General features: G+C 44.8%; 1 protein-coding gene across 1 annotated transcript in view; it reads left to right on the top strand.

The window, feature by feature from the left end:
* The window catches only part of LOC140406450 (receptor activity-modifying protein 1-like), an 84,144-nt gene extending 70,108 nt beyond the window's left edge, over window positions 1–14,036 (top strand). The window contains exon 4 of the mRNA XM_072494488.1: window positions 10,327–14,036. Within this exon, the coding sequence (XP_072350589.1) occupies window positions 10,327–10,591 (265 nt within the window). The 3' untranslated portion in view covers window positions 10,592–14,036. The remainder of the gene's footprint in view (window positions 1–10,326) is intronic.
* Window positions 14,037–15,155: the final 1,119 nt, after the last annotated feature.

Here is a 15,155-nt window from a genome sequence, read left to right as displayed (position 1 = left end):
ACTGTACAGATTCACTGTCTATTCAGCAGGGTGAGGATCACTCACTGTGTAACTGTACAGAGTCACAGTTTATTCAGCAGGGTGAGGATCACTCGCTGTGTAACTGTACAGAGTCACTGTTTATTCAGGGTGAGGATCACTCACTGTGTAACTGTACAGAGTCACTGTTTATTCAGGGTGAGGATCACGCACTGTGTAACTGTACAGAGTCACTGTTTATTCAGGGTGAGGATCACTCACTGTGTAACTGTACAGAGTCACTGTTTATTCAGCAGGGTGAGGATCACTCACTGTGTAACTGTACAGAGTCACTGTTTATTCAGGGTGAGGATCACTCACTGTGTAACTGTACAGAGTCTCTGTTTATTCAGGGTAAGGTTCACTCACTGTGTAACTGTACAGAGTCACTGTTTATTCAGGGTAAGGATCACTCACTGTGTAACTGTACAGAGTCGATGTTTATTCAGCATAAGGATCACTCACTGTGTAACTGTACAGAGTCACTGTTTATTCAGTGTGAGGATCACTCACTGTGTAACTGTACAGAGTCACTGTTTATTCAGCATAAGGATCACTCACTGTGTAACTGTACAGAGTCACTGTTTAGTCAGGGTGAGGATCATTCACTGTGTAACTGTACAGAGTCACTGTTTATTCAGCAGGGTGAGGATCACTCGCTGTGTAACTGTACAGAGTCACTGTTTATTCAGGGTGAGGATCACTCACTGTGTAACTGTACAGAGTCACTGTCTATTCAGCAGGGTGAGGATCACTCACTGTGTAACGGTACAGTCACTGTTTATTCAGGGTGAGGATCACTCACTGTGTAACTGTACAGAGTCACTGTTTATTCAGTGTGAGGATCACTCACTGTGTAACTGTACAGAGTCACTGTTTATTCAGGGTGAGGATCACTCACTGTGTAACTGTACAGAATCACTGTTTATTCAGGGTGAGGATCACTCACTGAGTAACTGTACAGAGTCACTGTTTATTCAGGGTGAGGATCACTCACTGTGTAACTGTACAGAGTCACTGTTTATTCAGTGTGAGGATCACTCACTGTGTAACTGTACAGAGTCACTGTTGATTCAGGGTGAGGATCCCTCACTGTGTAACTGTACAGAGTCACTGTTTATTCAGGGAGAGGATCACTCACTGTGTAACTGTACAGAGTCACTGTTTATTCATGGTGAGGATCACTCGCTGTATAACAGTTCAGAGTCACTGTTTATTCAGTGTGAGGATTACTCGCTGTGTAACTGTACAGTCACTGTTTATTCAGGGTAAGGATCACTCACTGTGTAACTGTACAGAGTCACTGTTTATTTAGGGTGAGGATCACTCACTGTGTAACTGTACAGAGTCACTGTTTAATCAGGGTGAGGATCACTCACGGTGTAACTGTACAGTCACTGTTTATTCAGGGTAAGGATCACTCACTGTAACTGTACAGAGTCACTGTTTATTCAGGGTGAGGATCACTCACTGTGTAACTGTACAGAGTCACTGTTTATTCAGGGTGAGGATCACTCACTGTGTAACTGTACAGAGTCACTGTTTATTCAGGGTAAGGATCACTCACTGTGTAACTGTCAGAGTCACTGTTTATTCAGGGTACGGATCACTCACTGCGTAACTGTACAGAGTCACTGTTTATTCAGCAGGGTGAGGATCACTCACTGTGTAACTGTACAGAGTCACTGTTTATTCAGGGTAAGGATCACTCACTGTGTAACTGTACAGAGTCACTGTCTATTCAGCAGGGTGAGGTTCACTCACTGTGTAACTGTACAGAGTCACTGTTTATTCAGCAGGGTGAGGATCACTCGCTGTGTAACTGTACAGAGTCACTGTTTATTCAGGGTGAGGATCACTCACTGTGTAACTGTACAGAGTCACTGTCTATTCAGCAGGGTGAGGATCACTCACTGTGTAACGGTACAGTCACTGTTTATTCAGGGTGAGGATCACTCGCTGTACAATTGTACAGGGTCACTGTTTATACAGGTTGAGGATCACTCACTGTGTAACTGTACAGAGTCACTGTTTATTCAGAGTGAGGGTCACTCACTGTGTAACGGTACAGTCACTGTTTATTCAGGGTGAGGATCACTCGCTGTATAACTGTACAGGGTCACAGTTTATTCAGGGTGAGGATCACTCACTGTGTAACTGTACAGAGTCACTGTTTATTCAGGGTAAGGATCACTCGCTGTGTAACTGTACAGTCACTGTTTATTCATGGTGAGGATCACTCGCTGTATAACTGTACAGAGTCACTGTTTATTCAGTGTGAGGATCACTCGCTGTGTAACTGTACAGTCACTGTTTATTCAGGGTAAGGATCACTCTCTGTGTAACTGTACAGAGTCACTGTTTATTCAGAGTGAGGGTCACTCACTGTGTAACGGTACAGTCACTGTTTATTCAGGGTGAGGGTCACTCGCTGTATAACTGTACAGGGGCACTGTTTATACAGGGTGAGGATCACTCACTGTGTAACTGTACAGAGTCACTGTTTATTCAGGGTGAGGATCACTCACTGTGTAACTGTACCGAGTCACTGTTTATTCATGGTGAGGATCACTCGCTGTATAACTGTACAGAGTCACTGTTTATTCAGTGTGAGGATTACTCGCTGTGTAACTGTACAGTCACTGTTTATTCAGGGTAAGGATCACTCACTGTGTAACTGTACAGAGTCACTGTTTATTTAGGGTGAGGATCACTCACTGTGTAACTGTACAGAGTCACTGTTTAATCAGGGTGAGGATCACTCACGGTGTAACTGTAGAGAGTCACTGTTTATTCAGGGTAAGGATCACTCACTGTAACTGTACAGAGTCACTGTTTATTCAGGGTGAGGATCACTCACTGTGTAACTGTACAGAGTCACTGTTTATTCAGGGTGAGGATCACTCACTGTGTAACTGTACAGAGTCACTGTTTATTCAGGGTAAGGATCACTCACTGTGTAACTGTCAGAGTCACTGTTTATTCAGGGTACGGATCACTCACTGCGTAACTGTACAGAGTCACTGTTTATTCAGCAGGGTGAGGATCACTCGCTGTGTAACTGTACAGAGTCACTGTTTATTCAGGGTGAGGATCACTCACTGTGTAACTGTACAGAGTCACTGTCTATTCAGCAGGGTGAGGATCACTCACTGTGTAACTGTACAGAGTCACTGTCTATTCAGCAGGGTGAGGATCACTCGCTGTGTAACTGTACAGAGTCACTGTTTATTCAGGGTGAGGATCACTCACTGTGTAACTGTACAGAGTCACTGTTTATTCAGGGTGAGGATCACTCACTGTGTAACTGTACAGAGTCACTGTTTATTCAGGGTGAGGATCACTCACTGTGTAACTGTACAGAGTCACTGTTTATTCAGCAGGGTGAGGATCACTCACTGTGTAACTGTACAGAGTCACTGTTTATTCAGGGTGAGGATCACTCACTGTGTAACTGTACAGAGTCACTGTTTATTCAGGGTAAGGTTCACTCACTGTGTAACTGTACAGAGTCACTGTTTATTCAGGGTAAGGATCACTCACTGTGTAACTGTATAGAGTCGATGTTTATTCAGCATAAGGATCACTCACTGTGTAACTGTACAGAGTCACTGTTTATTCAGTGTGAGGATCACTCACTGTGTAACTGTACAGAGTCACTGTTTATTCAGGGTGTGGATCACTCACTGTGTAACTGTACAGAGTCGCTGTTTATTCAGGGTGAGGATCACTCACTGTGTAACTGTACAGAGTCACTGTCTATTCAGCAGGGTGAGGATCACTCACTGTGTAACTGTACAGAGTCACTGTTTATTCAGCAGGGTGAGGATCACTCGCTGTGTAACTGTACAGAGTCACTGTTTATTCAGGGTGAGGATCACTCACTGTGGAACTGTACAGAGTCACTGTTTATTCAGGGTGAGGATCACTCACTGTGTAACTGTACAGAGTCACTGTTTATTCAGGGTGAGGATCACTCACTGTGTAACTGTACAGAGTCACTGTTTATTCAGCAGGGTGAGGATCACTCACTGTGTAACTGTACAGTGTCACTGTTTATTCAGGGTGAGGATCACTCACTGTGTAACTGTACAGAGTCACTGTTTATTCAGGGTAAGGTTCACTCACTGTGTAACTGTACAGAGTCACTGTTTCTTCAGGGTAAGGATCACTCACTGTGTAACTGTACAGAGTCGATGTTTATTCAGCATAAGGATCACTCACTGTGTAACTGTACAGAGTCACTGTTCATTCAGTGTGAGGATCACTCACTGTGTAACTGTACAGAGTCACTGTTTATTCAGGGTGAGGATCACTCACTGTGTAACTGTACAGAGTCACTGTTTATTCAGGGTAAGGTTCACTCACTGTGTAACTGTACAGAGTCACTGTTTATTCAGGGTAAGGATCACTCACTGTGTAACTGTACAGAGTCGATGTTTATTCAGCATAAGGATCACTCACTGTGTAACTGTACAGAGTCACTGTTCATTCAGTGTGAGGATCACTCACTGTGTAACTGTACAGAGTCACTGTTTATTCAGGGTGAGGATCACTCACTGTGTAACTGTACAGAGTCACTGTTTATTCAGGGTGAGGATCACTCACTGTGTAACTGTACAGAGTCACTGTTTATTCAGCAGGGTGAGGATTACTCGCTATGTAACTGTACAGAGTCACTGTTTATTCAGGGTGAGGATCACTCACTGTGTAACTGTACAGAGTCACTGTCTATTCAGCAGGGTGAGGATCACTCACTGTGTAACGGTACAGTCACTGTTTATTCAGGGTGAGGATCACTCACTGTGTAACGGTACAGAGTCACTGTTTATTCAGTGTGAGGATCACTCACTGTGTAACTGTACAGAGTCACTGTTTATTCAGGGTGAGGATCACTCACTGTGTAACTGTACAGAGTCACTGTTTATTCAGGGAGAGGATCACTCACTGTGTAACTGTACAGAGTCACTGTTTATTCATGGTGAGGATCACTCGCTGTATAACAGTACAGAGTCACTGTTTATTCAGTGTGAGGATTACTCGCTGTGTAACTGTACAGTCACTGTTTATTCAGGGTAAGGATCACTCACTGTGTAACTGTACAGAGTCACTGTTTATTTAGGGTGAGGATCACTCACTGTGTAACTGTACAGAGTCACTGTTTAATCAGGGTGAGGATCACTCACGGTGTAACTGTACAGAGTCAGTGTTTATTCAGGGTAAGGATCACTCACTGTAACTGTACAGAGTCACTGTTTATTCAGGGTGAGGATCACTCACTGTGTAACTGTACAGAGTCACTGTTTATTCAGGGTGAGGATCACTCACTGTGTAACTGTACAGAGTCACTGTTTATTCAGGGTAAGGATCACTCACTGTGTAACTGTACAGAGTCACTGTTTATTCAGCAGGGTGAGGATCACTCACTGTGTAACTGTACAGAGTCACTGTCTATTCAGCAGGGTGAGGATCACTCACTGTGTAACTGTACAGAGTCACTGTTTATTCAGGGTGGGGATCACTCACTGTGTAACTGTACAGAGTCACTGTCTATTCAGCAGGGTGAGAATCACTCACTGTGTAACTGTACAGAGTCACTGTTTATTCAGCAGGGTGAGGATCACTCGCTGTGTAACTGTACAGAGTCACTGTTTATTCAGGGTGAGGATCACTCACTGTGTAACTGTACAGAGTCACTGTTTATTCAGCAGGGTGAGGATCACTCACTGTGTAACTGTACAGAGTCACTGTTTATTCAGGGTGAGGATCACTCACTGTGTAACTGTACAGAGTCACTGTTTATTCAGGGTAAGGTTCACTCACTGTGTAACTGTACAGAGTCACTGTTTATTCAGGGTAAGGATCACTCACTGTGTAACCGTACAGAGTCGATGTTTATTCAGCATAAGGATCACTCACTGTGTAACTGTACAGAGTCACTGTTTATTCAGCGTGAGGATCACTCACTGTGTAACTGTACAGAGTCACTGTTTATTCAGGGTGAGGATCACTCACTGTGTAACTGTACAGAGTCACTGTTTATTCAGGGTGAGGATCACTCACTGTGAAACTTACAGAGTCACTGTTTATTCAGCAGGGTGAGGATCACTCACTGTGTAACTGTACAGAGTCACTGTTTATTCAGGGTGAGGATCACTCACTGTGTAACTGTACAGAATCACTGTTTATTCAGGGTGAGGATCACTCACTGAGTAACTGTACAGAGTCACTGTTTATTTAGGGTGAGGATCACTCACTGTGTAACTGTACAGAGTCACTGTTTAATCAGGGTGAGGATCACTCACGGTGTAACTGTACAGAGTCAGTGTTTATTCAGGGTAAGGATCACTCACTGTAACTGTACAGAGTCACTGTTTATTCAGGGTGAGGATCACTCACTGTGTAACTGTACAGAGTCACTGTTTATTCAGGGTGAGGATCACTCACTGTGTAACTGTACAGAGTCACTGTTTATTCAGGGTAAGGATCACTCACTGTGTAACTGTCAGAATCACTGTTTATTCAGGGTACGGATCACTCACTGCGTAACTGTACAGAGTCACTTTTTATTCAGCAGGGTGAGGATCACTCACTGTGTAACTGTACAGAGTCACTGTTTATTCAGGGTGAGGATCACTCACTGTGTAACTGTACAGAGTCACTGTCTATTCAGCAGGGTGAGGATCACTCACTGTGTAACTGTACAGAGTCACTGTTTATTCAGCAGGGTGAGGATCACTCGCTGTGTAACTGTACAGAGTCACTGTTTATTCAGCAGGGTGAGGATCACTCGCTGTGTAACTGTACAGAGTCACTGTTTATTCAGGGTGGGGATCACTCACTGTGTAACTGTACAGAGTCACTGTCTATTCAGCAGGGTGAGGATCACTCACTGTGTAACTGTACAGAGTCACTGTTTATTCAGCAGGGTGAGGATCACTCGCTGTGTAACTGTACAGAGTCACTGTTTATTCAGGGTGAGGATCACTCACTGTGTAACTGTACAGAGTCACTGTTTATTCAGCAGGGTGAGGATCACTCACTGTGTAACTGTACAGAGTCACTGTTTATTCAGGGTGAGGATCACTCACTGTGTAACTGTACAGAGTCACTGTTTATTCAGGGTAAGGTTCACTCACTGTGTAACTGTACAGAGTCACTGTTTATTCAGGGTAAGGATCACTCACTGTGTAACCGTACAGAGTCGATGTTTATTCAGCATAAGGATCACTCACTGTGTAACTGTACAGAGTCACTGTTTATTCAGTGTGAGGATCACTCACTGTGTAACTGTGAAGAGTCACTGTTTATTCAGGGTGAGGATCAGTCACTGTGTAACTGTACAGAGTCACTGTTTATTCAGGGTGAGGATCACTCACTGTGAAACTTACAGAGTCACTGTTTATTCAGCAGGGTGAGGATCACTCACTGTGTAACTGTACAGAGTCACTGTTGATTCAGGGTGAGGATCACTCACTGTGTAACTGTACAGAATCACTGTTTATTCAGGGTGAGGATCACTCACTGAGTAACTGTACAGAGTCACTGTTTATTCAGAGTGAGGATCACTCACTGTGTAACTGTACAGAGTCACTGTTTATTCAGTGTGAGGATCACTCACTGTGTAACTGTACAGAGTCACTGTTTATTCAGGGTGAGGATCACTCACTGTGTAACTGTACAGAGTCATTGTTTATTCAGGGTGAGGATCACTCACTGTGTAACTGTACAGAGTCACTGTTTATTCAGGGTGAGGATCACTCGCTGTATAATTGTACAGGGTCACTGTTTATACAGGTTGAGGATCACTCACTGTGTAACTACAGAGTCACTGTTTATTCAGAGTGAGGGTCACTCACTGTGTAACGGTACAGTCACTGTTTATTCAGGGTGAGGATCACTCGCTGTATAACTGTACAGGGACACTGTTTATACAGGGTGAGGATCACTCACTGTGTAACTGTACAGAGTCACTGTTTATTCAGGGTGAGGATCACTCACTGTGTAACTGTACAGAGTCACTGTTTATTCAGGGTAAGGATCACTCGCTGTGTAACTGTACAGTCACTTTTTATTCATGGTGAGGATCACTCGCTGTATAACTGTACAGAGTCACTGTTTATTCAGTGTGAGGATCACTCGCTGTGTAACTGTACAGTCACTGTTTATTCAGGGTAAGGATCACTCACTGTGTAACTGTACAGAGTCACTGTTTATTCAGAGTGAGGGTCACTCACTGTGTAACGGTACAGTCACTGTTTATTCAGGGTGAGGGTCACTCGCTGTATAACTGTACAGGGGCACTGTTTATACAGGGTGAGGATCACTCACTGTGTAACTGTACAGAGTCACTGTTTATTCAGGGTGAGGACCACTCACTGTATAACTGTACAGAGTCACTCTTTATTCAGTGTGAGGATTACTCGCTGTGTAACTGTACAGTCACTGTTTATTCAGGGTAAGGATCACTCACTGTGTAACTGTACAGAGTCACTGTTTATTCAGGGTAAGGATCACTCACTGTAACTGTACAGAGTCACTGTTTATTCAGGGTGAGGATCACTCACTGTGTAACTGTACAGAGTCACTGTTTATTCAGGGTGAGGATCACTCACTCTGTAACTGTACAGAGTCACTGTTTATTCAGGGTAATGATCACTCACTGTGTAACTGTCAGAGTCACTGTTTATTCAGGGTACGGATCACTCACTGCGTAACTGTACAGAGTCACTGTTTATTCAGCAGGGTGAGGATCACTCACTGTGTAACTGTACAGAGTCACTGTTTATTCAGGGTAAGGATCACTCACTGTGTAACTGTACAGAGTCACTGTCTATTCAGCAGGGTGAGGATCACTCACTGTGTAACTGTACAGAGTCACTGTTTATTCAGCAGGGTGAGGATCACTTGCTGTGTAACTGTACAGAGTCACTGTTTATTCAGGGTGAGGATCACTCACTGTGTAACTGTACAGAGTCACTGTTTATTCAGGGTGAGGATCACTCACTGTGTAACTGTACAGAGTCACTGTTTATTCAGCAGGGTGAGGATCACTCACTGTGTAACTGTACAGAGTCACTGTTTATTCAGGGTGAGGATCACTCACTGTGTAACTGTACAGAGTCACTGTTTATTCAGGGTAAGGATAACTCACTGTGTAACTGTACAGAGTCGATGTTTATTCAGCATAAGGGTCACTCACTGTGTAACTGTACAGAGTCACTGTTTATTCAGTGTGAGGATCACTCACTGTGTAACTGTACAGAGTCACTGTTTATTCAGGGTGAGGATCACTCACTGTGTAACTGTACAGAGTCACTGTTTATTCAGGGTGAGGATCACTCACTGTGTAACTGTACAGAGTCACTGTTTATTCAGCAGGGTGAGGATCACTCACTGTGTAACTGTACAGAGTCACTGTTTATTCAGGGTGAGGATCACTCACTGTGTAACTGTACAGAATCACTGTTTATTCAGGGTGAGGATCACTCACTGAGTAACTGTACAGAGTCACTGTTTATTCAGGGTGAGGATCACTCACTGTGTAACTGTACAGAGTCACTGTTTATTCAGGGTGAGGATCACTCACTGTGTAACTGTACAGAGTCACTGTTTATTCAGGGTGAGGATCACTCACTGTGTAACTGTACAGAGTCACTGTTTATTCAGTGTGAGGATCACTCACTGTGTAACTGTACAGAGTCACTGTTTATTCAGGGTGAGGATCACTCACTGTGTAACTGTACAGAATCACTGTTTATTCAGGGTGAGGATCACTCACTGTGTAACTGTACAGAGTCACTGTTTATTCAGTGTGAGGATCACTCACTGTGTAACTGTACAGAGTCACTGTTTATTCAGGGTGAGGATCACTCACTGTGTAACTGTACAGAGTCACTGTTTATTCAGGGTGAGGATCACTCACTGTGTAACTGTACAGAGTCACAGTTTATTCAGAGTGAGGATCACTCACTGTGTAACTGTACAGAGTCACTGTTTATTCAGGGTGAGGATCACTCACTGTGTAACTGTACAGAGTCACTGTTTATTCAGGGTGAGGATCACTCACTGTGTAACTGTACAGAGTCACTGTTTATTCAGGGTGAGGATCACTCACTGTGTAACTGTACAGAGTCACTGTTTATTCAGGGTGAGGATCACTCACTGTGTAACAGTACAGAGTCACTGTTTATTCAGGGTGTGGATCACTCACTGTGTAACTGTACAGAGTTACGGTTTATTCAGGGTGTGGATCACTCACTGTGTAACTGGACAAGTTTATTAATGAACCCCGTCTCTTTTCTTCAGTTTTTACAGTGATCTGACATCCTGCTCGGAACATGTGATGGAATATGCTCGATCCTATTGGCCCAATGAAGTTGGTGAAAGTTTCTTCATTCTGGTGCACAGTCATTACTTTAAGGATTGCTACATGTTGGAGAATCAGGCATTGATTGACCCTCCGGAAAGCGTTGTGCTGGGGCTGGTAATTGCTCCAATCTGCATCATTCCCATCATGGTGATGATGGTCGTTTGGTGCAGCAAGAACACTGAAGCTAATGCCAAAAAATAGATGTGGCCCATTAATGTGAGCCATTTTTATCAGCCCTGTATCCCGCCCTCATTTCTATTGCAATATCCAATCTGTTTATATTTCCCAATATTCCTCCTGATGCGCTGCCTCTCTGCTCATTCTGTTACTCTGTAGCCTATTGCACTTTCCTTCCATCTTCTGAAACTCTCTGAAACCTTGGACATTTTTAACTACATCCTTCTCTCCAATGCCTCTCCGCCATTTATCATCTGAGTGAGTCTTCGCTCAAATACTTTCAAAGAACGAAGAACAATGCAGCACAGGAACAGGCCCTTCGGCCCTCCAAGCTTGTACCGGTCATGATACCAACCTTTGCCAAAACCTTCCGCACTTCCTTGTGCCGTATCCCTCTATACCCATCCTGTCCATGTGTTTGTCAAGATGCCTTTTGAACGCCGTTAATGTATCTGTTTCCACAACCTCCCCTGGCAACGCGTTCCAGGCACTCACCACCCCGTGCGTAAAAAACCTGCCTCGCACATCTTCTCTAAACTTTGCCCCACGGACCTTAAACCTATTCCCCCTGGTGACTGACCCCTCCACCCTGGGAAAGAGTGCCTGCCCATCCACTCTCTCCATGCCCCTCATAATCTTAGAACATAGAACATAGAACATACAGTGCAGAAGGAGGCCATTCGGCCCATCGAGTCTGCACCGACCCACTTCAGCCCTCACTTCCACCCTATCCCCGTAACCCAATAACCCCATCTAACCTTTTTGGTCACTCAGGGCCAATCCACCTAACCTGCACGTCTTTGGACTGTGGGAGGAAACCGGAGCACCCGGAGGAAACCCACGCAGACACGGGGAGAACGTGCAGACTCCACACAGACAGTGACCTAGCAGGGAATCGAACCTGGGGCCCTGGTGCTGTGAAGCCACAATGCTAACCACTGTGCTACCATGCTGCCCACTAGACTGCCCATCTTGTAGACCTCTATCAGGACACCCCTCAACCTCTGTCTTTCTTTCGAGTCTATTCAGCCTCTCCGCATAGCTAACACCCTCCAGACCAGGCACCATTCTGGTGAACCTCCTCTGCACCCTCTCCAAAGCCTCCACATCCTTCTGGTAGTGTGGCGACCAGAATTGTGCGCAATATTCCAAGTGCCGCCTTACCAAGGTTCTATAGCATGACTTGCCAGTTTTTATACTCGATGCCCCGTCCAATGAAGGCGAGCATTCCGCCTGCTTTCTTGACGACCTCATCCACTTGTGCTGCCGCCTTCAAAGATCTGTGGACCTTCACACCCAGATCTCTCTGACTTTCTATATTCCTAAGAGTTTTGCCATTTACGGTATATTTCCCCTCTATGTTGGACCTCCCAAAATGCATTTCCTCACATTTGTCCCGATTAAACATTTACTATTTTTCTGCCCAAATCTCCAACCTATCTATGTCTTGCTGTATCCTCTGACAATCCTCAACACTATCTGCCGCTCCACCAACCTTGGTGTTATCCGCAAACTTACTGATCAGACCGCTACATTTCCCTCCAAATCATTATGTACACTACAAACAACAGAGGTCCCAGCACAGATCCCTGTGGAACACCACTGGTCACAACCTTCCATTCAGAAAATCACCCTTCTACTGCTACCCTTTGCCTTCTGTGACCGAGCCAGTTCTGTATCCATCTTACCACCTCACCTCTGATCCCGCGTGACTTCACCTTTTGTACCAGTCTGCCATGAGGCACCTTGTCAAAGGCTTTACAGAAGTCCATGTAAACAACATCCACTGCCCTCCCCTCATCAATCATCTTTGTCACCTCCTCAAAAAACTTGATCAAGTTAGTGAAGCACGACCTCCCCTTCACAAAACCAAGCTGTCTATCGCTAATCAGTCCATTTGTTTCCAATGGGTATAAATCCTGACCCTGAGAATTCTCTCCAATAATTTACTTACTCCGACGTGAGGCTCACCGGCCTATAGCTTCCAGGATTATCCCTGCTACCTTTCTTAAACAGCGGGACCACATTCACTATTCTCCAGTCCTCTAGGATCTCACCTGTAGCCAATGAGGATAGAAAGATGTCAGTCAAGGCCCCAGCAATTTCCTCCCTTGCTTCCCTCAGTGTTCTGGGGTAAATCCCATTCGGCCCAGGAGATTTATCTACCTTAATATCTTTTAAAAGACCCAATACCTCCTCCTTTTCAATGTCAACATGATCCAGACGGTCCACACACCCTACCCAAGAATCATCTTCCACAAAGTCCTTTTCTTTGGTGAACACTGATGCAAAGTACTCATTTAGTACCTCTCCCATTTCCTCTGGCTCAACACATAGATTCCCCCCACTGTCCTTAAGTGGTCCAATCCTTTCCCTGGTCACCCTCTAGCTTTTTACATATGAATAAAATGCTTTGGGATTCAATGTTACCCATCCAGTCATAACCCTCCTCTTTCACCTACTTTAGCCATCTCCTGCATCACCAGGAAACTTACCCTCTGCAGCATCAACTGCTGATTCGAGACACCAGCCTCATTTATGCTGTCAACATCCAGCTTCACCACCCCATCACCTCTTGCTGTCACCATTTATCTCATGTCCATTCTTGGGTGAGCTGCAATTTTGCCAATTAAATATTGGAAAGACTGAAGTCATTGAATTTAGTCCCTGCCAGAAGCTGTGTGAGCTCGTCACTGACTCCTTTCCTCGCTCAGGCGACTGTCCAAACTCCACCAGACCTTTTGCAACCATATTCTACCTGAATCCATGATGACCTTCTGATTGCATATTCACTCCATTACGAACACCACCCATGTCTTGCCATTTCCAGACTTGTCAATTCCACTGCATTTCTGGCTGCTTTTACATCTTTCACCATCAACTTCAGCTCATCCAACAGTTTACCAACTAACCAAGTCCTATTCATCAGCGCCCCAGTCGTTGCTGACTTATACTGTCCTGGTCCTCACCTCCTCGTACTTCAATTTTAAAATTCTCATCTTTGCGTTTAAATCTCTCCTTGGTCTTGTTGTTCCTTATCTCTGTTCTGTGTTCCAACCTATGAAACTGCCCCCTTTCTAAAATCTGTTTTGTGTGACTTGCCTCTTGTCCATCCTCCATCTCTCACCCTGTGCCTTCAAACATCTGGGAAACTCTCCTTGAACTCATGTGTCTCTCGATCGCTGTCTCCTCTCTTATAATCCTTCTTTTTGATCAAGCCGTTTATCACTTGGCCGAATGTCCTGTTCTTTAGACCCTTGTCCATTTTTCCTGACTCTGCGGCACATCAAGCTTTTCTCCATTTAAAAACTGTATAAATTCAAATGTTGTTGTTCCTGTGAATCTTGGGGAAAATGGAATTTTATTATTGTTGGGATCTCATGCCCTGATCCATGAAGAAGAGTGAGATCAATCAGCAGTGGATCTGGAGACTTTGTCTGAACAGAATAAATGGAAACTTTCCCTCAAACTCTCATTGTTTTATTTCCTTATTGTCTGTGATGACGGTTTGATTAGGCCTGGTGCTGCTGAACATGGATTTGGCAGGAAATCAACACCCCAGGCTCAGCCTCAGGCCCTGCGTTCTGAGGGGGCGGCGTATTCTATCACATACCAGCTGGCTTGTAATGCAGAACAAGGCCAGCAGCGTGGGTTCAATTCCCGTACCAGCCTCCCCGAACAGGCGCCGGAATGTGGCAACTAGGAGCTTTTCACAGTAACTTCATTGAAGCCTACTTGTGACAATAAGCGATTATTCCTTTATCTGCCTGTGTGGCTGACGTAATGTAGCATACTTGTATATGTATTTTGTAAAATATTTTTAATGATTTTTGTATGTATTTGTACAAGGAAAGGGACACAAGAAAAAAAGGAGAATAAACATGTTTGTACACACAGACACATGTACACGGACCAGACATATTAATGTTAATCGGTTGTTACAACTATTATTAACTATCTACATGTTGCCCCCATACCGGGGGGGGGGGGGGGGGGTTTCCGACTTTCTTTCCCTGAGTTTCTCCGCACCTACTTTCTTTGCTCTCTGGATGGTGCCCCTCCTCCCTTCCCTCACCTCCCTCCCTCTTTTTGTTCCCTTTGTCTGGTTCATTTCCCCCTCACCTTCATTCCCTCCTTGCTCCCCCTCACCTCCCTTATTGGTTCCAGGTCCTCGAGCAGATTGTTAAATTGCTGCCGTATATTCTGGCCGGCATCTTCCGATCCTTGAGTGGCGAATTTTATCTTCTCCTTTTGAGAGATTCTGCTCAGTCGGCCAGCCAGCCTGCAGGATTCTCCAGTGGGCGATCAGAGAGGCAAAGGTTAGAGCAGCTTCCCCTCTCCCAGAAACTTCTGGCTGTTCCAACACCCCAAAGACGGCCACTAGGAGGCATGACTCCATCCGCACCGTTATAATCTTCCACATGGCCTCAAAAAAGGCGGTTCAGTTCCCGGTGTGGTAAACCACTGTGCTCTGATATTAAGGGTTGTACGGTAGAAACTGCACTACAGGTTCGCCTGGGCCCCTGCATGCTAGCTCCGCCCAGGAGCAGGGTTATAAATATGCGTGGCCTTCAGCTCGCAGCCATTT

Source organism: Scyliorhinus torazame, unplaced genomic scaffold (genome assembly GCF_047496885.1).
Source record: "Scyliorhinus torazame isolate Kashiwa2021f unplaced genomic scaffold, sScyTor2.1 scaffold_538, whole genome shotgun sequence".
NCBI classification, from domain to species: Eukaryota; Metazoa; Chordata; class Chondrichthyes; order Carcharhiniformes; family Scyliorhinidae; genus Scyliorhinus; species Scyliorhinus torazame.
The sequence above is the reverse complement of the archived record's forward strand: the minus strand, read 5'-3'. Positions and strand labels throughout refer to the sequence as shown.